The following is a 24399-nucleotide window of genomic DNA, read 5'->3' as shown; positions in this document are numbered from 1 at the left end:
ATCTGGACCTATCCCTTCCCCCAAATGCCTTTGTTCTTTCTAAGTACCCTTGCTATGTGACCTGTTTCCCTATGAGATTAGTATTAGCTGAGCAGCTATCCTTGTAATCGTATCGGTTGGTTATAGTTTGACCCAAGTTGCACTCACCTTGTGATTTTGTACCCACCTTATGATTCTGCTTCTATAAAATATTCTTATATAAGTGACAACCCACTTTCAGGACCCCTCCTATATCACTTGCCCAGGTGCCTTCCCACAATGTACACCCAATATAGCCCTTTCTAGTACTGCATCTTTTTTTTTTTTCCTCAGAAATATCCCCTGCTTCTGCTTTTGCCCTCTTTACCATCTTTAAACATCCGGACCCCTGAGCGGTTCTTCCCCTGTTTTGAATCAGCAAGGGACATTAGCATGGTTGCTGGCAGCAGGGTGACAAAAGGTCTCTCCAGAGGCCAGGAAGAACGGCCCACATCAATCTGCAGGAAAGCACAGCCACAGTTACCTGGGGACAAAAGGTTGAGAGAAGAATGAGGACGATGGGATGGCTGAAGACAAGGGAAGGAAGAGGGGACGGGAAGAGGACATCCCTCCACTCTAGAATTAGATGGGAGCCCAAAGGTCTCGGGATATGCAGAGTCGCCCAGAGAACTAGTAACTGAGATGGGAGGAGACTCAGCCCACTATGAAATGCCAAGGTTCACCATGACCTCCTACCCTGAAACCTTCCCTGACTGAAGAGACTCGCTGTCCCCTCTACACTCAGGCCCTGAAGGCAGTGCTAAATTCTCTCCTGCTAAGGAGACCAATATCTTTCTGTGCTGAGAAAGCAGAGACCAGTGGCTTTCAAAAGTTACCTATTCCAGAGAATTCTTTTTTCTTTTTTTTTTTAAACCCTAACCCTGTCTATTCCAGAGATTATAAAGTCAACCTTCTCAATCCATAAACTATGTACTACACTGTTCCAGCATCCTCCTGACGCTAATACTGAGAAGTGCAAGAAGATTCTGTTTGTTGGCATTTATAATTATGCCAGTGTTCTAAAGCTTTACTCAGACCACATAGATCAAAGCAAAGCAGGAACACTGCGTAATGCAAGAAGCAACATTCATCATGGAGTTCTCCAAACCCAAGCTGCCCCAAGGGCAAAGGCCACATTTCTCCTTCGCACCCAGGCCGGGCTCAGCCAGAATGGATGAGGACAGTTGAGTGAAGTGGCTAGCAGGGAACACCGATCCTGTGTCTTTCATCAGAAGCACCCAGGCCCTAGAGAACTCACTCACCCACATCGATATAGCTAATGGGCACTGCCCTCTCCAGCTGTAGTTCCACTTTTAGTTGTCCGCTCTTGTCCCGAGGGCAGCTGAGCCAAGGTCCCCTCTGATTGTCTGGGGTCAGCAAGTTCTCCACAGGATATTTGGGATCCTAAATCAGAGAGAAGGAAAAAAAGAAATCAGGAACCTTACAGAGCCCAGGGGGAAAAAAAAGATCCACGAATAAGGGTTCCCTACAATCCCAAACCTTTTAAGGCATCCTAGCACGATGGAAAGACAGATGGGAATCCACGGGAACACAGGGGCCAAGCGGTTATTATAAAAGGTATTTACCCTGACCTCACCAGACCACCTTATTTAATCCCCATGATGACTCTTAGGTGGTTACTATAATTATTTCTTAGTTAATAGATTAGGTCTCTGAACCAAGAGATTTTTAACCCATACTATACCAAAGTTTTCTAATTTATGAGAAGTTTGCAAATGAAGTGATTTTTTTTTACATAAAAATCTAATTTTATTGAATATAGGAATAGATAGATTTTCAAATTAATTATTTTTTCTTTACGGTTATAGTTTTCTAAGGTATCTGATCCAAGGTAGGATTTATTAACTAGTACTATACGAAGATACTTTTCTACTATTATTTCAGTTCTATACTGAAATACATAAACAAATACATTTGAAAGAAATTCCATACTCCTAAACTAATTTTATACTCATAAACAAGTACATTTCTTTTTTTTTTTATTTTAAAGAATAAAAGAAGGATAACATAATAATAGGGGGGACTTAGCAAATTACAGACAAAATGGTAGGAAATTATCAATGGTTATCGTTTTACATATTATTATCTACAAAATAGTTTCTCAGGAAAACAAATAGACAAATAATAGTGAGTTAGAGACAAAAGAGGTAGGAGATTATCAAGAGTTGTTGTGCTATACTTTGGTATCTTCAAAGTGGCTTCTAAAGAAAATAAATAGAGTTATACATGAGTGACCTATTGAAAAATCATTAACTATTCTCAATGGTTGTTGTAGGAAACACATAATAATAAACATACATTATGAAATAGGATAGGAACATTACAAACAACACAGTTATGGATAGATTAGTAGGAAAATATCAGTGGCTGCTGTAATACGTGGTGGTATCTTCAAAGTGGTTTCTCAGGAAGACAGAGATATGCAAGAAGGATCTAATAAGTAGTTACAGCCTAAGGGTTGTCAAAAATAGCATATTACCTCCTCACCAGTGACTCCTTTCACTGAGGTATGATGGCTGGAAGGAAGGCCAGGATTGAAAAGGACCGAGAGACTTGCACCTGTGTCTAGCAACAGGCTGTTTTCTTGTTCCTCCATAGTCATGATTACCCAGAGCTCCTCGATGGAGATGACGGTCTGGCCAGAGGGAGAAGGCAGACCATGCCCCAAGCCCTCTCATTCCTGTTGGACTAACTGGTAGCATGGGTCTGAGCTCTGGGGCCTCCACCTCAGAGGGCAGACCGATCTCCAGTGGTCTCCTTTGCATCCAGGGCATGGCCCATGGGGCCTCTTAGGGCAGTTCCTCTTGAGGTAGCCTGGCTTTTAACAGTGGTAGCAGATGAATGCAGTTGTCGAGTTCTTGGAGCCCCGGGAATCAGACCTGGGATCTGTTTCTCTTAGTGGTGCAGCAAAAGCAGCTGCTTTTTTTCAGTCTCTTTGATAAACAAGTACATTTCAATCTAGATGGAAACATTTGTGATTGGCTTAACAGTGCATGGTAATCCCTGGTATTTGCACTGCTCAAGCTGGTAATGAGGGATCACCTACCTTACAGCAAATTGGAAGCACAGGTATAAATTTGAATTTTATACAAAAATTCAATTTTACTCTTACATTAGTGGGAGCTAACATTTGCAACTTACAGGCAAGCTAATACTCTTGTTTTCTACCTCCTGGCTGAATAAAAATACACCAAATGTACTGTTTTCATTAGGCAAGACTTGCTTTTTATATTTCCGTGAGAATGCTATGTAAGTCTTTCTTGAACAAAATGCCAAGGGTACTAATGAAACTGTCTTTGGAGGAAGTGTTTAATATGCATATTTTATTTAAATTAATCCATCAATAAAAAATGGAAAATTCATTGCCTTTACTTTGACTTTATAGTTCAGTATTTCTAGATCATAGCTCTCAAATGGGCTTAAAAGTCTCTGCATCACCTTTGGCTTGTATCTCTCGATTCCACCGAGGCTTTATCAATGGTTCTTATCATCATCTCCATCTCCATCAATTTTCTTTAGAACATTCATTAACCCTGCACTAGGATCTGTTTTAGCACTGTAAGATGATTTTTCTTTTTCTTTGCACTCTTCAATTTTATTTTCTTTCTTTTGGTACCGGGAATTGAACTCGGGACCTCATGCTTGCCAGGCAGGTACTTGTGCCGCTGAGGTGTATCCCCAGCCCCTTTGCACTCTTTTTCAACCTGAGACTAGTACTTCCTCTGTGTGTTTTCCACTTTCTTTCTACGTAAGAACTGTATCAGTCTTGATTTTTTTTGAGCTGTCTTCCACTGAGATGGGTTTCAAGAGATTGCTCACAATCAGGGTAACTCTTCCCATTTAGATTCTTTACCAAAAGATCAAATGACCTCTCTATGAACTGCACCTGCACATTCTCAGCAGGAACTTGAACTCCAGTTAAGATAACATAGATTTTCACAAACTTCGCTGACCGACCCCGTCCATAATTACTGATCTTCACTGTGTATCCTGTTGTGATGGGAGCAACCGAAGCAACTGGTTTTTCATTGTCAAGAAGTTCCGCTTTCTTTTGTGATTTCTGTTGCATTTTATTCTTTATTTCTGTTCCAATCTTGCATTTTTTCAGCTGTCAGGGCATCATGTACTGTCGTCCTAGTAGCTTTTTCAAGTAACACCTTTACCTCTTCCGATCATTCTGTAACCCTTCCAAAGATGAAGGCATGGTCAGACCAAAGGCTCAAGCTATAGGTGTGCACAAAAGGACAGGAACTTCCAGACCCAGTGTGCTTACAGTGAGTATGGAGCTCACCATCCAACAATGATACTAATACAGGAAAAACACAACTCCCAACTGTTAGATGCCTAATGTGCTGAGTTCCTGGTTTCACAACATTGAGGAATGAAGAGGCGAACCAAAGGAGGAAGATAGGAGAGTTTTATTGGAAATAAGGGGAACAAGAATAGCTTCTGGATTCCCAGGAAAAGGTCCCAACTGGGTGGCCGAGGCCCTTTGTCAGGGCTAATTTATACAGCAAAGTCACAACATGGGTATAGTATGGGTCAAACTACAATCAACCTATAGGATTACAAGTATCGCTGCTTAGCTAATATTGATCCAATAGGGAAATGAGTCACATAGATAGAAAGAACAAAGACTTCTTAGAAAGGGAGAGGAGTATGGCCCACCTACCTGTGTCTGATACCTCTCTAGGCGCACCGGACCAGCTGGTACTACTTACAGGAGAATCTCAAGTTGCTGTTTATCTTGAAGGCCTGACTATTACACCACCCTCCTGAGGCCTGGCTCTCTTCAGATCTGCCTCTAGGCACAATTCTGATGTCTTTTTTTTTCTGACTTAAGGGCCCAATCCTTCTCTGACTATATACTAATTTCTAGTTAACTTAGCTGTGTATAATAATATTGAAAGATGTTTTCAAACCATGTTTGTTTTAGCAATAAAACCCTTCTTTTTAACTGAAATTCTTTTCAACAATTAAAAGCACACCTTTGGTTAAAGAACAGGGTGGTAAGGTAGCTAGAGAAATACTTGTCCCACTTCCTTTCAAATTCTAGAAGTTGGTGCCCACACAGAGCACAGTTTACAAACCATGATGTTATAAGAAAGCTAATCCTCTCTAGCATTTTATAAGGCTAAGAGTCTATGAAGAAAACTGTTCACGTCAGGCATGGTGGTACACTCCTATAATCCTAGCACTCTGGGAGACTGAGGCAGGAGCACAGCAAGTTTAACCCCAGCATGGGCAGTTTAGTCAGACTCTGTCTCAAAAAAAAAAAAAAAAAAAAAAAAAGCTGTGCTGTAGCTCAGTGCAAAGGCCCTGGATTCAATCCCCAGCAGGACAAGTATAATTATTACTTTATTTCATTTAGAACAGAGGTTAATATAGTAGTTCCTAAAGTCCCTGTAAAGGTCTTCCTGAAATGTATGGCAATGGTTTTGACTTTCATAATGAGCAGGAAGCAATATTGTCATTGGGACTCAGGGGCCAGGACTACTCTACATCCCATCATTCTACTGCTACTGCTGCAACAGACTTATCCTCCCAAAAGTCCAGTGGCATCCCTTGAAAAGAACCAAGGTAAAAGCAGGGGAAGAGAAAAGAGGAGGGGTAAATGAACACAGCAAAGACAGCAGAGAAAAGGGTGGGATGTCTCTAAGAATCTCCACACTAGGTCAGTCTTAAGCCTAGGGCCTAGGACCAGTCAAAGGATGAATGACGAAAACTTTTAGGGAGGAGGCTGAGGTCACTCTTGGTGGTTGTGATATCCTCGAAGGTCAGAGATGACCTTGCAGGTCTTGCTTTGCTCTCAGTGACACTGACCAGACTGTCCTTCTGGAACCCTTGTGCAGATTCTGGGCCTAGGGCCTTGCTAGCTCCCTTCACACTATGGGTAGAATCCTGAAGGTGCTTCTTTACCTTCAACTCCTGGCAACACTTCTTTTGTGCTCTCAGCAGTGTTCTGGGAACAATCTTAAGGCAAGGGATATTTTTCTCTTTAGATGCGGGATCCCCAGAGAAGACACAATGGCCCTTTTAGAAGATTATGAGTTTCCTGCAAGTGGAGCCAACTCTCTAACTTGTAGATTAATATACCTGAGAGGAAAATGATACCACGTGGCTGATCTTCACAGGAGCCATGACAGGTCTACCAGTTATCCCAAGTGCAAGGCAAACCGCTTTCTCCCAGGATTTCTTCTGTCACTATTTTGGCACAGCCTATGTTTTGGTTTCATCAGTTTCTAGAAGAACAAGGAGTTCTCACATTACTCCTGAAAAAGAGCAAAAGAAAAATAAACTATTCATAGGTTGGGCAAGGTAGCTCATGCCTGTAACAACAGCTCTTGGGAGGCTGAGGGAGGTCATATCAATAATTCTGATACCAAAAAAACCCAACAAAAACAAACCTACAAAACTCATGTCCACTCATAAGGATGAATAAAGAAAATCTTATATATCATACAATAAACTACTTTATAGCCAAATGTAGTGGTGCATGACAGCACTTGGAGGCTGAGACAGGAGGACTGTAGTGAGCTCCAGACCAGCTAAACTACATAGGGAGAACCTGTCGCTAAAAACCAAACAAACACACACTACTGTACAACATTTAGGAATGAATCAGATGTAAATATACATAAACATAACTAGGTCTCAAAAATATACTGAAAAAATTAAATTATGAAACAATACATAGAAAATAGAATTTATGTTCATTAAAAAACAAAACAAGGGGCTGGGGTGTAGATTAATGGTACAGCACTTGCCAGGCATGGGCAGGGCCCTGGGTTTGATCTCTATTACCAAAAAAGAAACAAAAACAAATACAGATATACACCCATATAAAAGAAAAAATGCTATACTATATACTGTTTCTGTATACACATACATTTTTAAATGGACTTGGAGAATATACAGCTAATTCATAATAAAACTTGCTTCTGGGAAAGATGAGAGATTAATGGCCTTAGAGTACAATTGGTTAAATTCAATTATTATCTGTATTATTTTATCTTTTAAAAAAATGAGGCAAATAGATCATGTCAACAGTCCATCGGCAATGACCGGATTACAGTGTTTATAATGTCTTGTTAGGAAGTTTCATATAATAATTTGCTGTTTTAAGTAAATGAGATGGCTGTAGATGGTATAAATAATACCTTGTAACTTCCGGCCGGCCTCCAAATAAAGTTAATTGGCATTCTAGGCTTCTGCAAGCCCACAGGTGATCCTAGTTCTATGCACTAGGTAGTTCCAGCCGAGGGGGCGTGTGAGCTGGAGCTACAAGCGTGTCTGGTACCTAAGTCAGATGTACAAAGAACAAGGTGTAGAAAATCAATTGCGGACGTGCGTTGTAGCGCACGCCTGTAATCCCAGCACTTAGGAGGCTGAGGCAGGAGGATTGGTTTGCAAGTTCGAGACCAGCCTGGGCTACAAAGTGAGCTCAAGGCCAGCCTGAACTGCATATTGAGACCCTGTCTCAAACAAACAAAAAAAAAAAAAAAAAAAAAATCAATTGGGAAGGTATAAGCGGGGTGGGGCAAAAGAATAAGGCGTACAGGAAGGTGGGTAAGGGTATGAGCTGGGGACGCAGGATGTGGGGAAGGAAAGGGTACCGTGATGTGTGAAGAGGCCAGACAGCCTAATTAAAAAGCAGCCTGGAGACTCTGCAGGTGCCGCGAGGATTCTCTGCTCTCAGCTGCTCTGAGGCTGAAGACCCTAGCTGGTCTCTTTACCTCCTCGATGGCCACTTCTTCTCACTTTCGGCCACTCATGTTTCCCATCAACAACCCCCAACGCTCCTCACCCAGGACCTTGAACCTCAAGGAATCACGGATGTCTCAAACTGGGACCACAAACTCATTCTCCCGCCAATTCCGCCCTCTGACCTCTGTCTTCTGACCCTCGAGGAGGGGCCATTCTCCGCCTCCTGAAGCTCATAAATTCGTTCTGGGGTCTAAAGAAGCTGCTGTTTCTGAAAAATAATTCCCATACAGGCAAGAAAGCAGGCGCTATAGCTAGAATAGTACACGCAGAGTTGGGTTTTTTTTTTTTTGGTTTACTCTCACTCACTACAATTTTCCAGTCCAGAGAGCTCAATTTAAACTTCCGGGTCATATTCCATGCAGCATGGGAAATGTAGTCCTTAATCACCACGCTTCACTCCTTAGTGGCCAAAGGAGGGAGCGTCACAAAAGTTCTCATTTAGAGACTTGCTCCTTTAGCTTTCCAAACGGGGAATTGGTGAAATATTTGCACTCAAAATAATACAAGCCAAATTTTTCATTATCCAAGTACCTCCCCTGCCGAAGCTTGGAAGTACAGAAGAATCCTCCTTCTTTAATACCGAAGCGAGTAGCAGGTAGACGGTCTCTTGGTCTCTGACAGGTCTCCGCCAATCTTGATGCTCCGCCCCCTCTGCTGGAGTCCGCCTCAACGATTGGCTAGAAGCCCTTGAGCGGCGGAAGCAGCTGGCTAGCGCGGGGACGTGGGGAGGGGGCGAGCCTTGAAGATGGCGGCAGTGGTGGAGGTGGATGTTGGAGGAGGTGCTGCTGCGGAACGGGAGTTAGATGAGGTAAGGGAAGCGAAGAAAGGGGAGATCCAGCCTGAAAATGAAGGGAGGGAATGTGAGGTACTGGGAGAGGGAGTTCTAGGAGAGACGGGAAGCATCCTGAGAGGTAAGAAGGAGGTGACCGGGGCGCGGGTGCGCGAGGGACTCCTGACTGGGGGACCCCGTGGCATCACCGGGGCAGAAGACTTGCGGTGTCCTCGGGGGTGGAGATAGAGGAGAGGGAGAGATGCCTGAGAAGCTGGAATGTTAAAATTTTGAGATACTCGCTGAGGGTCCTAGCGTAGGACTGCAGGGCTGACAGGTAGTTTAGGAGTTGGAGGGGCGTGGACTTCTTCGAGGAAAGGCCGGGTTTTCGCTTCGCGAGAGGACTGTGCAAAGCTCGCGGTGCCGGCCGAGGGTGCAGACTTGGAAAGTGCTAATGTACTAGAATTACAGCTTTGGCTTATTTTTACGTAGGAACTGTTTCACTGTTTATCTTCGCATTTTAGGACCTTGTACAGGAGTCTATGTTCGGTAAAGTTTTGGTCAGCTAATTAAAGAACGAATGAGTTATTGGATACCGGAAATCATCCACTCTCTCATTTAACAGATATTACATACTACCTTCGCATTGGGTCCTGGGCTAGGTGCTGGGGACAAAAGAGACCCTGTCCTTGTTGAGACCACGGTGTTTGGGCTAGGGAAGGCTTCCTAGGCTTGTTGGATCTAAAAGGATAAAATGATAGTTCTTCTTTTTTGTTTATACATTTAGTTTTTATTTTGAGACAGGGTCTCACTAAGTTGCCCAGGCAGGACTTGAACTTTTGGTCCAGCTGCTGCCAGGTGCGCCCAGCTTGTTAGAGTCCTCAGTCATTATCTCCCGCGGTCTCTCTGTCTGTCCGGCTGTCTGTCACTTTCTCTCTGTCTCTCATTTCTGAGTCCCCTGAAGTTGAACTTTGAGAGTGTTCTAGTAGCATTTACCTGTTTAATAGGCATTTCACAGCTGGTATGTTGAATTACCAGTGGTCTTTGAAGGACTGCTGGGAGGAAGGAGGCGTTGAGTTTGAAAAGAGGGCTGAGAGGCAATGAGAAAAGGTGAGAAAGGAAAGGGGAAAAAATTCTGAGGCCGAAGGGACCATGAGAATTAGAGGTGCTTGTTGTCTTTAAGTGGACAGCATTTGGGCCAAGACTGCGTGGAGGGGTAGGAGGAAGATGATTGCCAGGGGCAGAACTAGTGGGATCGCTGAGAGTTCACAACCTTAGAGGTCCCTGACTGTTTGGTGGAGAGCGAGTTGGGAGAACCGATGATGAAGCTCAGAGAAAGGAAGTGAACTTAGGAAGCAAAGACTGTTATCCGGTGGTGGGTTAACTTGGTTTAAATGTTTGGGATCATCAGAGTTGAGGGAAGAGACTGAGAAACTGACAGGTGGTCAAAGCCCAGGGGAATTTAGCGTTGTAGTTCCTTGTCTCCCAATCATTAGAGGCTAGAGGTGTTTGGGTATTGGTTGGTGAGGTAGGGTGGTGGTGGAAATGACCTCCAAGGGGCCTTCTAACTTTAAATTTGTTATTACATTTGGCTGTGGTTCAATAAGATATATTTGAGGGGCTGAGGATTTAGCTCAGTGGCACAGCGCCTGCCTGGTAAGCGCAAGGTCATGAGTTCGATTCCCAGTACCGGAAAAAAAAAAATCCAAAACAAAAAAAAAGATATATTTGAAAGCACCTCTAAAAAAATACTGTGTTGAAGTTATTATTTGTGGCTTGTTATGGGGTTTCTTTTAGATGATTACATTTGTCTCTTTCAAAGAGAGATTTAGTTATAGGTATTAGGATTCACTGAGATAAAGAGCAAAAGTTTTGGGAAGGAAAAAAATGAAAGTTTTCATCAAGACATTTTTGACTTTTGCTTATTGTTTTTTTTTTAGTATTGTTTTAAGGACTTAAGAGTGGCTGTTAATATACATTCCTGAGTGTCATTTCTAGAGGTCAACTTTGTATGAAACAACTAGCATTCATCTAGAAATCTTGTTTCATTCTTTGAGAAAGAATATAATCTATCCTCCTTAAATATTGTAGCAACTGGTTCTGTCCTCCTCTCTGTATGTTTAAGAAAGTAACTCTGAGAAGTGGGAACAGTCATCCCCTTCAATCTGAAAGAACAGAGGTCTGGTCTGGCAGACCTTAAATTGTGTGTGCAGATATCCCTAAATGTCTACCTACCTCTTTTTGTTTACCTTTTACTAGTAAAAGAGAAGGTAAAAAAATAATTTAATATGGAATTATGGGGATCTACTGTGTGTTGTGCACTGTGAATTCAAAGGTGAGTAAGACAGGATCTTTACCAGTTTATAATCCAGTGAGACGACATGCAAATCGCCTACTACGATACTACCAGATAATTGCTATATGAAAGTGTGTAACAGGTGCAGTGACATACAAGAGACAAGCGCTGCAGACTGTTAGGGGAATTCATTGATGTCTCTATGATAAAAATGGGTAGCCAGGCATGGTAGCACAGGCCTGTAATCCCAGCATTTGGGAGGCTGAAGCAGGAGGATCGCTGCAAGTTTGAGGCCAGCCTGGGCTATATAGTGAGTTCAAGGCCAGCCTAAACTACACGGCAAGACCCTGTCTCAAAAAAAAAAAAAAAAAAAAAAGGAAAAGTGGGCTTCTCTGCCATAAAGAAGGATAAGCTTGAGACATTCCTTGGTAAATGGATGCACCTTAAGACCATACTGTTAAGTGAAATAAATTGTGCGCACATGTGTAAATACCACTTTGTTTCTCTGGCATGAAAAACCAAAAGTGTAAATAAAGACCAAATGTATAATAGGTATTGTGAAATAGGAAGAAAATATTCAAATAGGGAGGGGACAGGGGATGGGGGTGGAGGAAAGGAAAGAGGGGAAAAGTAAAAAAAAACAAACAAAAAGAAAACAAAGAGAAAATGGAAACAAGCCGGCCATGGTGGCGCACGCCTGTAATCCCAGCACTCTGGAAGCTGAGGCAGGAGGATCACTGCAAGTCTGAGACTAGCCTGGGCTACAAAGTGAGCTCGAGGCTAGCCTGAACTGCATAGTGAGACCCTGTCTCAAAAAGAAGAAAAAAAAAAATGGAAACAAAGCTTTTGTAAATGGGGAGGGGAGGAGGGATTGAAGGGAGGGTAGGGGAATGGGGAAAAAAAGAATCAAGTTATATCATATACAGGTACAAATTCTCTATGATGAGTGTGATCCTTATGTATATCTAAAATATACCAATAAAATCTGATTGAAGAAAAAATAGATAAGGTGGGTGTGAGCTAAAAACTTAAAGATTGAGTTTACCAAATAAGCTGTGATTTGCATGTGACATCAGAGTTGCAGCCCTGTTGCACTTTCTGCTTGGTTGATAGACCCTACTGTGGAGTTTAGATTATAAAAGAGTGGTGAATAGCCTGGCTAAGATGGGGTTGATTTACTTTTTATCTACTTTGGAAAGAATCCACAGTGCTATATTGTATCCTTCAGTGTATTTACCTATGTTTTTCAAAAGCAGATGTTACAGTGAAATATAGTGGTGGGTGCAGTTCATTCATATTCCTTACCTTTTAGGGAGGCTGGTTTCATTGTTACTTTCTTGAGAAGCTGAGAGATAATTTAGGCATTGCTAGTGGCTTCTACTTTGGAGAGGTGACTAGAAAAGAGGGTTTAGGAAAGAGCTGCTGTGCAAAGGCTGCCTGGCTTGGTGGTGCATTCCTGTAATCCTAGCGCTGTGGCACGGAGGCAGAAGGGTGGCGAGTTTGAGCCCAGCCTGGGCAATGTAGTGACTTAATGAGACCCTGTCATCAAAAACAAAAAAAAAAAAAAAAAAAGAAGGGAGCTGGTTTCAAAGGCACTGGGCTTGATATTGAGTGAGAGAGAGAGATCGAGTCCTCGCCATAAGCAAGCCCATCCAGCAGCTCTGTGGGTTAGATGGTGTTAACCCCATCTTGTACACAAGGAAGCTGAGGCTAGTGAAGTTTAGAAGCTGCTCCAGGATTTCCAGTTTGTGAGTAAGGTAGTACGGATTCAGACCCAGTTGTGCCTGTGCTATGCTGAACCCCTTGTTTCCATTTCTAACTCCACTCTTTGTGCTGTAGGGTTAGGTAATTTTAAATGGCCTTAATTATCTTAATTGGCACCATATATTTGATAAGTTGCTGAGACTGAGGAGTTTTGAACCTCGAATTCTTTTCTTTCCTTTTTTTGGGGGGACGGTCTTTTTGAGACAGTATCTCATTATGTAGTTCAGGCTGGCCTTGAACTGCTTTTGTAGCTCAGGCTAGCCCTGAACTTGCAGTGATCCTCCTGCCTCAGCCTCCCAAGTGCTAGGATTACAGGCATGTGCTTCTGGCTACTATTTCCTATTTATAATAGAAGATCTAAAATTAAGATTCTAAGGATTCTGAGATGTGCTAAAGGTCTGCAACTACTAAGAGGTGTCACTACAATTTAAGTCCACATTTCCCTGAAGTGTTGGTCACCCCTCAATTTCAGTAGCCAAACTGCACACTCATCTTACCAACGTATACTGTCCTTTTTTTATGCATAAAAGAGTCCCCTTTCCAAAACATGAAGTGGCATTTATTTCCTGATGGATCAAAATGGAGGATTAATCAAAAGAATAGTTTTTTTTCCTATACAAATCCTTTAATTTACTGATAATTTGATCGTGCTGAACCCTTGGTCATAAGGAATGATTAGTGGTAGTTAGTGAGGTAAGAGATGGGTCTAGGCACCTCCTGCCAGGTAAAAGCAGGCTGTGATGACTGGCTATTCTGTTCATAACTTGCCAAACCAGCATCCTTGAGGATGTCAGTAGGATAATCGGTGAGTACCGACTAGAGGACCCAGAAGCCGACCTACCCCTGGGCCAGTGACTTCTCCTCGAAGGGGTAGCTGGTAGCTGGCTGGCCTCCGAGAGGAATTAGAGGCATCTTCTTGGCCTAGAGAGCTAGTTTAGGACCTAAGGTAGAAGAATGCAGCAGTACCCAATCGAGGCCGGTCCTCCTGGCCAGTGCCTGTGGATTCCGGTTGTGTCTGCTGTCCATGCGTCGTCATCTGCCAGAATGATGTGATGTCAAGCAGATGAGTGAATAGTTTCCAGCTCAAGAGTTGAAAGCTGGTATTCCAGCCTGCAACTGATTTGAAGTATTATTGCTACAGCGAATAATTTCCTTCTTTGGACCCTACTTTACTTTTCTTAGATGACTGGACTAGGTTTTTAAATCTTTATTAAGTCACAGATCCCTTTATTCAAACAAAATCTCACTCTGAAGCCTTGTGGACCTTAAAGGAACTCAACAGAACTGCTAGGACAGAGATAGTGATCCTTTTAGAGCTTCAGTGATAACAGCTGGCTGCAGCACATGTACCATAGGTTCACCACCATTGCTCCAGGACGTTTGAAGCCACAATTGGAAAACTAAGGAACTAGCTAGGTTGATCTCACACACCTGTAATCCCAACTACTGGGAAGGCTGAGGCAGGAGGATCATAATCCTGAGCCCAGCTGGGGCAACTTAGTAAGACCCTGTCCCAAAATAAAATTTGTAAGCACTGCAGACAAACAAAACAAGGAGCTCTCTTTTGGCCCACCTGATTGAGTGACGGCTTTCTGTTCCTTCAATGCCCTCTGTTCTTCCCTTAGTCCAGCCCTACCAAGCATTATTGCAATTGTCTGTCTTTCCCTCTAGGCCAGTGGTGAACCTATGGCACACGTGTTACCGTGTTTTTCTTTTAAGACAAAAGATGTAAATGTAGAGTTACTCTTTTTTGTAAACTAAACCTGCATACTCAGGTTTAATTGCAGCATTGGCAGTTTGCGATAAATAAGTGGGTTTTAGGATGCCATTTGGCACTCGGTCTCTACAAGGTTTGCCGTCACTGCTCTAGACTGCACTTCATGAGAGACCAAAGTTGAAGTCTGTCTTGCTCATGGTTGCATTCCCTTCATTCAGGATGTGGGTACACTAAGCACCCGGCAAGTGTTTGACAATTATTGTTTTTGTCTAGTAATAACAGCTTTAATTTAGTGAATGCTTATGATACGTTGGCTCTTACGCTTGGTGGCATATGCTTTTTCGTGAATATTTATAGCATCTCTATGATAATTGAACTGTTGGTCTAAATCATGTTTCAGGCTCTCTCTGGCTACAACAAACCATGTACCGTTTCTGCTTAATTGCAGTCTTTGTTGGTGCTTTCTGGTTTGTGTAGAATACTTTTCCTTTACAAATCCTTGCTATTTTTTAGAGTTCTAGCCTAAGGCTCACTTAGTTTCTCAACCTTTCTGATATCTACGTCTTTAGCTTTTCCCTTTGCCTTTTATGTTTTTCTCTGTAACAGTTTGTTCCTTCATTTATCAGATTATTCATCAGACAGCTGAAACACTGGGCTAGGAGTCTAGCTCCGTGGTAGACTGCTTGCTTAGTGTGTGTAAGGCCCTGGGTTTGATTCCCAGCAATGCACAACCACAAAAAACCCTTCTGAAGCACCTTCCCCTCCGTACCAGACACTGTGCTGCCATGCCCAATAATACCAAGATGGATAAAGTATAATGCCACTCAAGGGGTTCATAGACTAATGTAGATAGAGGACTGATACATAAGCACAAAAACATGTTACAGGAGCTGTGTTAGTGTAGTGGGTACATTGAGTACATCAAGGAAGAAATGACAGTGAAACTGACATCTCCTTTCCAGCCAGGTTGGTTAAACTTTTAGGAGGCAGGCTGTAGGAGTTCCCATCCATGGCTGCTTCAAAGCAGTAATCGCTGGTTTGTTTGTTTTTTTCCCCTCCTGTGGGTCTCTCCCTGTAGACATTTGATATGTGTGCCTTGTTTCCAGGGATTTTCTTCCCCAGGGATTCTTGGTTCAGGCCAAGATCTTATTGAGGGATTGAGGCATGTGTTACTGAAGCTGCATCTTGGATCTGTGACTATCTCTGGGCTTTTTTTTTTAGGCAAGTAAAATGATTAGTAGCATAGTGTAGTACAGGGGGAGAAAACAGTTATGGTAGTAAATAGTAGACTCAGATCCTAGCGTAGGAATAGCATATTTGTTTTATCCCAGAAATAACCAACTGATAATAGATGCCTAGAAGGCTGTGTTTAGAGGGATTCTGAGGCCAAGGCACAGCTGAGAATGCTGAAAGTAAAATAATACAGAGTACTTGCTCTATGCCCTGTGTTTTACATACATTGCCCAGTACTATTGTAGGTACTATTATTGTTATCCCATTCTACAGGTATGGAAACTGAGGTATAGAGAACTAAAGTAACTTGTACAGCATCATACAGTCAGAGAGGTGACTGATCTGGGATTCAAATTCAAGATCAAGCCCAGTGTGGTGGCGCATGCCTGTAATCCCAGCACTGGGAAGGCTGAGGCAGGAAGATTGTTGCAAATTCGAGGCCAGCCTGGGCTACAAAGTGAGCTCAAGGTCAGTCTGAACTGCATAGAGAGACCCTGTCTCAAAAAGGCAAAACAAAACAAAAACAAATCCAAGATCAAGACCAACAGACTGAGACCATTTCTTTAGTGTTCTGTCCAAGATCACCTTTGCTTTTAACTGCTCCAGGCAGGAGGAGTACTGTCTGCTTCCCATCCTGTTCTATACTGGACATTCCTTCCCACGTGTATGTATGGGACTTTGTTTACAGAGTTGATTTTGGTGTAGGAGAAATATAACTCCCAATTTGGTAGATGTCATATGTGCTGAGTTCATGGTATTACAACGTTGAGGAATGAAGTGGTGAGCCCAAAGGGGAAGATAAAGAGTTTATTGGAAATAAGGGGAGGAAGAGTAGCTCCTGGATTTTCTGAGGGGTCCCAAATGGATGGCCACCAAGGCTCTTTGTCAGGGGTAACTTATACAGCAAAGCCACAACATGGTTGCAATGTGGATTAAATTGCAATCAACTTATAGGATATAAGTATAGCTGCTAATAATGTTCTGATAGGGAAAGAAGTCACATAGAAGGGTACATAGAAAAAAGAAAGGCATTTTTGTGGTCAGGGCATCCAGATGTTCTAGTCACACACCTGGGAGGGGATCTGATGCCCATCTGGATTTACTGGACCATGTGGTGCTATTTATAGTATAATTTCAAGTTACTGTTTATCCCTTAGGGAAGCATGCAGCCCTTGCCATTGTGTCTCTGTCTTGTGCCATCTTTTTTTTAAATTCTTTTAAGTTTTTTGAAACAGGGTCTTACTGTGTAGTCCAGACTAGTCTTGAACTCCCTATGTAGTCCAGGCTGGCCTGGAAATTGTGGCAATCCTCCTGCCTCAGCCACCCAAATGCTAGGATTACAGGGGTGCACCACCACGCCTGCCACTGTGTCGTCTTGATGTCTTTATTTTTTGTGCAGACTCCCCTGAGGGCCCAATCTCTCTCTGACTTCTGTCTAACTGTATTAATGCCTATCTAACTTAGATGTCTCTAATAATTTGACTGAGGTAATGCTGTTTGTCTCTCCCACCAGGGTGTGTTCTCCCTGAAAGTCCTGTTCATTCTTCTATCTCTCGTGCCTGGCATAGATTATGACTCAATAAATGTATGAATATATGAACTCGGGAAAGGTTTCAACTATCTTTCTATTTTAATTGTTTGATAAATTTATAGACTATATGAATTTAGAGGACGTTTGCAACTTGAAAGTCCTGGATCCTCACCGGGCGTGGTGGTGCACACCTGTAGTCCCAGCACTCGGGAGGCTGAGGCAGGAGGATCGTTGCGAGTTCGAGGCCAGCCTGGGCTACAAAGTGAGCTGAGGCTAGCCTGAACTGCATAGCGAAACCTTATCTCAAAAAAAAAAAAAAAAAAAAAAAAAAAAAAAAAAGAAAGAAAGTTCTGGATCCTCAAGTTTTACTTTGCCTTGTGTTTCCTGCAGCGCCTACTCGGTATTCAGTAAATACTAATCAATGAATGACTGAAGGAGTGAAGGTGTAATTATTCTCAATAACCTTTGCTAATAATATTGGGGTGAAGGAAAAATGGTTTTGGAGGCGTAGACAAAGAGGCTTGTATACCACCTTCATTTCGGTAACTTTTGACTTTGGAATACAGTCAGAGTACTGCACCCTAACAGATTCCTGTCTGGTTTACAGTAATGACGCTCCATGCTCAGCTCACCCTTGGTTTTTGCAAGTTGCTTCTTAATTCACCTATGGCTTACTATACAACTCATCTATTTCCAGGAGGCATTTAAGACATCATCCAGTCAGTGAAAGAGGATAGGAGAGAGGGAAGGGAAGACAAAGAGGGACGTCTAACTCCTCAGCTGCAGGAGCTGCCTCCGCCGTCTCTGTACATTTCTTGGTGCCTTGCTCAGTGCTTGGCACAGAGCAGGTGTCAATGTGCTTACTGAATACGCAAAACACCTGCAGGTGTGGATCCTGCTGAGGATTGGGAAGAGTTAGCTACTTTGCCACAGTTAACTGACACATTTAGTATCTGTGCTTGGGATCAGACAGTAGCCCTGTCAGTATTTTCTGTGAACTGCTTATGAAGCATTTCTATTTTTAATTAATGCCATATTGTTCCTTATGAGTGAATCAGGGGCACAGAATCTGAGGACTTACTTTCTGCTCCCATTGCACCCTGTAGAGATTCCTATCAGCACTTATCATGTTTCACTTCCCACATTGGGCAGTGAACTCTTTAAGGGACCAGAACCATATCATTTTTCATCTTTTGTGTTCCCAGCATCTTTTGCTTACTAGCTAACATAGAGTAGGTATTGAAATGTTAGTTGAACTTAAATTTTAAGTCTAGTCCGTCCACTCGTGCTAGAACTTCCTAGTGGTCACCTAGTCTGTGTTTAATTCCGCTAATAGTAGGTTGCTTTTTCTGTGGTCAGCCTACTTCCCCTTGGAGTACCTCTGCTGCATTATTTCTTTCTTTTTTTTTGGGGGGTTTTTTTGGTTTTTCTCCGGTACCGGGAACCGAACTCATGACCTTGCGCTTGCCAGGCAGGCGCTTTTGCCACCGAGCTAAATCCCCAGCCCCTGCTGCATTATTTCTTCAGATTGGGTTGGAATTCTTATTTCTGTATAGCTTCAATTTTTTAGTCCTCATCGCATTTTTTTCTAGATTCTGCTTATTGTCACTCGCCCTGCCAAAGAATGCCTCAAGAAAATGTTAATTTGGCACAGCCTGAGGTTTTTTGTCCTAAAAGCTTATTCTGTGGAAGCCATTCTCTTTATTTCTTTATGTTTGCCCTTCTTGAAGTCATTTATTTTCTGTGCTCCTCAGAGGAAAATCTGTAGGTAAACATAAACTCATTAGTTTCCTCTGAAGTGCAGTTTCCCAGGAGGATGCCCGGTCCTGGCTGTGGGACTTTTGGCCCTGGGCAGCTATGGAGAAACTGGAGAAAAGGGAGGCAGAGAACGTAAGTCCTGCCTAGGTCTGCGTGCATTCTGTCCCTCCCCGCCTCCGGAGCTAGCAAAAAGCGAATGCGTTTGTTACTTAGAAGCCTCATGTGACATTTTATTCCCCATTGCCTTGTGTTTTAACTCTTTTGAGCTTGTCATTTAATGCCCTGAAAAAAACAAAAAACAAAAAACTGGTGTTTTCTCCTCCTGTTCTAATGATGATAATAGTAGCTAACTTTTTTTAGTGCATACTATGTGCCAGGTCTCATGCCAAGCATTTTACATGCATTAACTTTTAAAACTGTACTTTATACAGTTACTGTCTTCATTTTCCAGATGAGAAAAACTGAGGCAGAGAAGTAATTTATTTAAGGTTACACGCCCCATAAGTGGAGCCAAGATATAAACCTGGCAGTGTCACTCTCTGATCTCTGTTGCTGATGTATAACATGGATTCACTATGCTCTAATTACCACCTCTCTCTCTATATATATATTATGTATTTAATTATGTCAGATACTTTATTTGCTTTTGGAAAATTGTAAATGGATGAAGTGACTATCTCTGTTCCAGGAGTTTCTAGTCTAATGGGGAGAGGAATCCATTAAGTGGTGAGGTGGATGTTGAAAGCCAGCAGAGAAAGTTAGACAGCTTTACGCATTCCTTCAATCTTGAACTAATGAGTGCTTGTGCATGCTGTTTACTATGCTGGAGACACAGTATGAGGGCATAAGTCTTGCTTTCAGGGATCTTACTAGCAAAACAAACATGGGAACAAATTATTGTATATTGTACGTGTGTGTTAAGTCCTGTGGTGACACAGAAGAGGAAATGATTGGCTCAACTTGGGAAATCATTAAAGACTTAATCGAGAGGATATTTGATTTGGTTATTGAGGATTAAAGATAGTCAAAGTGTGTGAGGTGTGGAAAGGTGGCCCAGCAAAAGGAAAGATGTACATAGACTTGGAGGCATTAAGCAGCATACAGTATTCTGCAGTATAGGTTAAATGTAGTGTGGTAGAAGTGAGTGATGCAAGTGGAGTGGCCTCTTGAACAGCATGCTAAGAAGCCTGGGCTTTAGGAAGCCACGAGTGCTGAGCATAGGAATAACGTGTCTAGACTGATGTCTGAGAAAGCTCACATCTGGTGGAAGAGTGGGAGTTATTTCTGGAGGGATCAGGTTGGGAAAAGAAGAAATCAGTTAGGAGATACTGCAGAGACCTGAGCTTGAGCAAAGGCATGAGGATGTGCAAAAGTGAGCATGTACAGAGATAGTAAGCAGCAGTACATCTACTTATTTGTGCTTTGCCCTTTTTTATCTCTTGCCTAATTCATTCACTCACACATTCAGCAAGCATTTTTCATAATGTATGGAGTTTATACTGTTTATTCATCTTGTCCTTCTTCAAGTACAGAAGCTCCTTGACTTAGGATGATGTTATGTTCTATTGTAAATTGAAAGTGTATTTCATGCCCGGCCTAGTGGTGCATGCTTGTAATCCCAGTACTTGGGACCCTGAAGCAGGAGAATTACCATGAATTTCAGGCCAGCCTGAACTACATAGTGAGACTCTTGTCTCAAAAAACTAAAAAAAAAGAAAAAAAAAAAAAGAGTTTCATACACTTACCTTACTGAATGTCATAGCTTAGCAATGCAGTATACTACATTTATTGTTTACCTTTGTGGTCACGTGGATGACTAGGAGCTAAATGGAGCTATGGTTGCTGTCACTGCCCAACATTACAAGACAGTGTCATATCACTAACCTAGGAAAATATCCACATTCAAAATTGAACTATGATTTCTACTGAATGCAAATGGCTGTCATACAGTCATAAAGTAAAAAATTATAACTTGAACGATTATAAGGTAGGACTGTCTCTGTTGTGAAAATCAGAGCATAGATTCCTCAAAAAATTAAAACTAGAGGTTCTCTTCAACCTGGCTATTCCCCTTCTTGGTATCTTCTCAAAAGAATTAAAGGGTCATACTACAGCAGTATATACACATCCATGGTTTTAGTGGTACAGTATGTAATAGCCAAATTTTGGAAACATCCCAAATGTCCGTCAATCAATGAATGGATAAAGATGTGCTTTTTTTTTATACAGTGGAGTACTACTCAGCCATAAATAAGGATAAACTTGAGACATGTAAATGGGTACACCTTGAGACCATACTCAAGTGAAATAAATCAGAAACACGTGTGTAAATACCAGATTGTTTCTCTGGTGTGAGAAATTGAAAGTGTAAATAAGGATGTATAACAGATATTGTGAAATAGGAAGAAAATGTTCAAATGGGAAGAGGAACTAGGGAAGGGAGAGGGGGAAAGGAAGGAAAGGAAAAGAAGAAAAAAAAGGAGAAAAGATAGAAATAATAAAAACAATGCTTTTGTAAATAGGGAGGGGAATGGATTGAAGGAAAGGTAGGGGAATATGAAAAAAGAAAGACGGACTGTCTTTATTTGCCCCCCACCCCTTGGTGTTTTGAGACAGAGTCTGGCTGTCACTATATAACCCAGGTAGGACTCAAACTTGTGAGGATCCTCCTGCCTCAGCCTCCTGAGTGCTGGGATTACAGGTTAGTGCCACCACGGTTGACTAGGATTGGCTCTACTTTTCACAATCCTGTATGTCAAGCATTTTCTAGGTAATTCAGCAATGAACAAGACAGCCAAAGTTCTTGTTCTTGTGGAGTGTGCTGGTGATGGGAAAATACAGATAATAAGTAACAAATAAGATTAATTCCAGTTGGTAATAAGTGCTTTAAGAACAATAAAGCAAGCCAGGCATGGTGGTGCATGCTTGTAATCCTAGCAATCAAGAGGCTGAGGCAGGAGGATCGCTGTGAGTTTGAGGCCAGCCAGGGCTACAAAATGAGCTTAAGGCCAGCCTGAACTGCATAGTGAAACCCTATCTCAAAAAGACAGACAAAAAGAAGAAAGAGAAGAACAAGAACAAGAGAGCAATGTGACAAAGATGACTAGGGAAGAAAGCTCCTTCAAGTAGGGTGATCGTGAAAAGTCTGTGAGAAGGTGGTAGTACTTGAACCAAGACTTAAGTGATGAAAAGTTAGCAAGTCCCTTCCCTGCCCCCATACTGGTCATTGAACCCAGGCAGTGCGGAGCTACATACATTTCCTGCCTTTTAAAATTTTTGATACAAGGTGTCACTAAATTGCCCAGGCTGGCTCATACTTGCCATCCTCCTGCCTCAGCCTTCCAAGTAGCTGTGATTACAAGGGTGTGCCACCATGGCCAGCTACAATTTAGCAGTTCAAATAGAAGTAGATGTGTTCTAAGTGGAGGAAGAGGCAAGTACAAATAGGGAATGAGGGATGCCTGTCATGGGGCCAAAGAAGGTCAGTGTGAGTGGATTATAGTTAGCAAGAAAAAATGGTATTGTATGAGATCAGGGAATCTGCTAGGGCCAAACTTGTAAGACTTTTTTTTTTTTTAACTTTTTGGTTACCAGGGATTGAACCAAAGGCCTTGTAACAGAGCTACATTCCCAGTCTTTAAAACGTTTTTTAAAATTTTGAGACAGGGTCTCACTAAGTTACTAAGTTGCCCAGACTGATCTTGAATTTGAGATCATCCTGCCTGAGCCTCCCCGAGTGCTGGGATTACAGGCATATGCCATACCTGGCTTATAAAACTTTACAGAGCCTGCCTGGCAAGCTCAAGGTCCTGAGTTCAATTCCTGGTACCAAAACAACAACAACAGCCAAACTTTATAGATACTGCTAAGCAAGTGGCATTTTACTGAGAGTACAATGGATGATTTAAAAAGTGGGAGTCAGGTGATCTGATTTGCGTCTTTGAGCAGAATCTTTCTATCTGCTTTGAGGAGAATGGCTTGTGGGAGTCACTCAAGGAGAGGATTTAGGAATCCACTGGAGTAGTCTGGATGACAGATAATGGTGTTTTCTTAGTCTGCTATAACAACATATCTTAGACTGAACAATTTATAAACAACATAAATTTATTTCTCACAGTTATGGAGTCTGGAAGTACAGAATTGAGGTGCCGGGAGATCTGGAGTCTGGTCAGGGCCTGCTTCAAGAAAGGCACCTTACTTCTGTGTGCCGTGGAAAGGGCAGGCAGCCTCCCGCCGACCTCTGTGAAAGGCCCTAATCCCATCGGAGTGCTCCACCTCTAGGACATAATCACTCCTAAAGGCCCCAACTCTTAAAACGAGTGCCCTGGAGTTTAGGTTCAACATATGAATGGGGGAGCACGGGCGATGGAGACCAGTGAATGAATGTAGAACATGAAGTGCTGCCTACAGCACCAGTGGATTGGATATGTGAAATAAGCGAGAAAGTAAGCGTGACTCTTGCTGGTTGGGAGTTTTTGTTTTGTTTTTTGCTTTGGCGTGTGTTGGGTAAATGGCAGCACCATGTTAGTTAGGCAGTTGGAAATACGAGCTTAGAGATCTGAGAAGAGATCTGGACATTGTTCTGGAACTCTGAAGGTTTGACTTTTTATTCTAGTTACCATGGCATCATTACCTGAAACAAGGAAGGCAATGCCATCAGCTTTAAAATAATAATGAAGTTCTTTATTATGCCAGCTTCATATGTATGTTGGGAGAAACCTGTCCATTTTTTATCTATTTATCAAATAACTACTGTGCATTTGCCAAGGTCCTGCATTAGATGTGAGAGATAATGCAGACATTATTTGTGCTCTCAAGCTGCTCATGGTCTACTGAAGAAGTTGGTCAAGTACACGGAAGTAGTATCTGCTATCATAGGGGCAAGAGGCACGCTCTGGAAACAAACCAAAAAACGGCAGGCAGGGAATCAGGAAGGGCTCCGTAGAAGAAGTAGCACCTAGGTGACTGTGAAAGATAATTAGAAATTAGCCATCTGAAGAAAGAAGGGAAAGACCCTTTAGGCAGAGAGAGCAGTAGTACGTACAAGGTAGGGGTTGAGACAGAGAATGCCACCTTCAACTTGCGTACAGTTTAGTATTACTGGAGCATTAGAGTAGAAGGTGAGGGTAAAAAGTATTGGGACCAGAAAAGAGGACAGCTTTGGTATCATGTAAGGCCTTACAATGCTGTACTGAAAGGAGTTTGGGTGTATTTTTATTTATTTATTGTTTTGAGGCAGGTCTCCCTGTGTAGCCTAGGCTGGCCTGGAGCTCTGGAAATAAGCAATCTTTTCTACCGAAGCCTCCTAAATAGCTTGGATTACAGGTGTGCCCCACTGCCTGGTTAGTTTAGAGTTTTATGTACAGATGATGATTAGCTATGGAAGAATGTTAAAGAACTTAGGTAAATGACGTGTATCAAATTTTATTTTATTTTATTTTAAATATAGCTTTCAGTACTTTTTTTTTTTCTTTTGGTCTTTTTGAGGCAAGGTCTCACTCTGCAGTTCAGGCTGGCCTTGAACT

General features: G+C 42.2%; 2 protein-coding genes and 1 pseudogene across 2 annotated transcripts in view; 1 reads left to right on the top strand and 2 right to left on the bottom strand.

Annotated features, from left to right (window-relative positions):
* The window catches only part of LOC102018593 (short transient receptor potential channel 2-like), a 36060-nt gene extending 27921 nt beyond the window's left edge, over positions 1-8139 (bottom strand). Inside the window, exons 1-5 of the mRNA XM_013511714.1 lie at positions 7656-8139; positions 7200-7339; positions 6136-6311; positions 1281-1422; positions 347-502 (exon numbers count right to left, since the gene is read on the bottom strand). Of these exons, the coding sequence (XP_013367168.1) occupies positions 347-502; positions 1281-1422; positions 6136-6180 (343 nt within the window). The 5' untranslated portion in view covers positions 6181-6311; positions 7200-7339; positions 7656-8139. The remainder of the gene's footprint in view (positions 1-346; positions 503-1280; positions 1423-6135; positions 6312-7199; positions 7340-7655) is intronic.
* LOC102005697 lies at positions 3659-4243 on the bottom strand (annotated as a pseudogene).
* A 378-nt stretch (positions 8140-8517) lies between the features above and the next one.
* Positions 8518-24399, top strand: part of Rnf121 (ring finger protein 121) — a 91042-nt gene continuing 75160 nt past the window's right edge. The window contains exon 1 of the mRNA XM_005380019.2: positions 8518-8614. Coding sequence (XP_005380076.1) covers positions 8610-8614 — 5 coding nt within the window. The 5' untranslated portion in view covers positions 8518-8609. The remainder of the gene's footprint in view (positions 8615-24399) is intronic.

This window comes from Chinchilla lanigera, unplaced genomic scaffold (genome assembly GCF_000276665.1).
Source record: "Chinchilla lanigera isolate Chin_1 unplaced genomic scaffold, ChiLan1.0 scaffold00013, whole genome shotgun sequence".
In the NCBI taxonomy this organism is placed as follows: domain Eukaryota; kingdom Metazoa; phylum Chordata; class Mammalia; order Rodentia; family Chinchillidae; genus Chinchilla; species Chinchilla lanigera.
The sequence above is the reverse complement of the archived record's forward strand: the minus strand, read 5'-3'. Positions and strand labels throughout refer to the sequence as shown.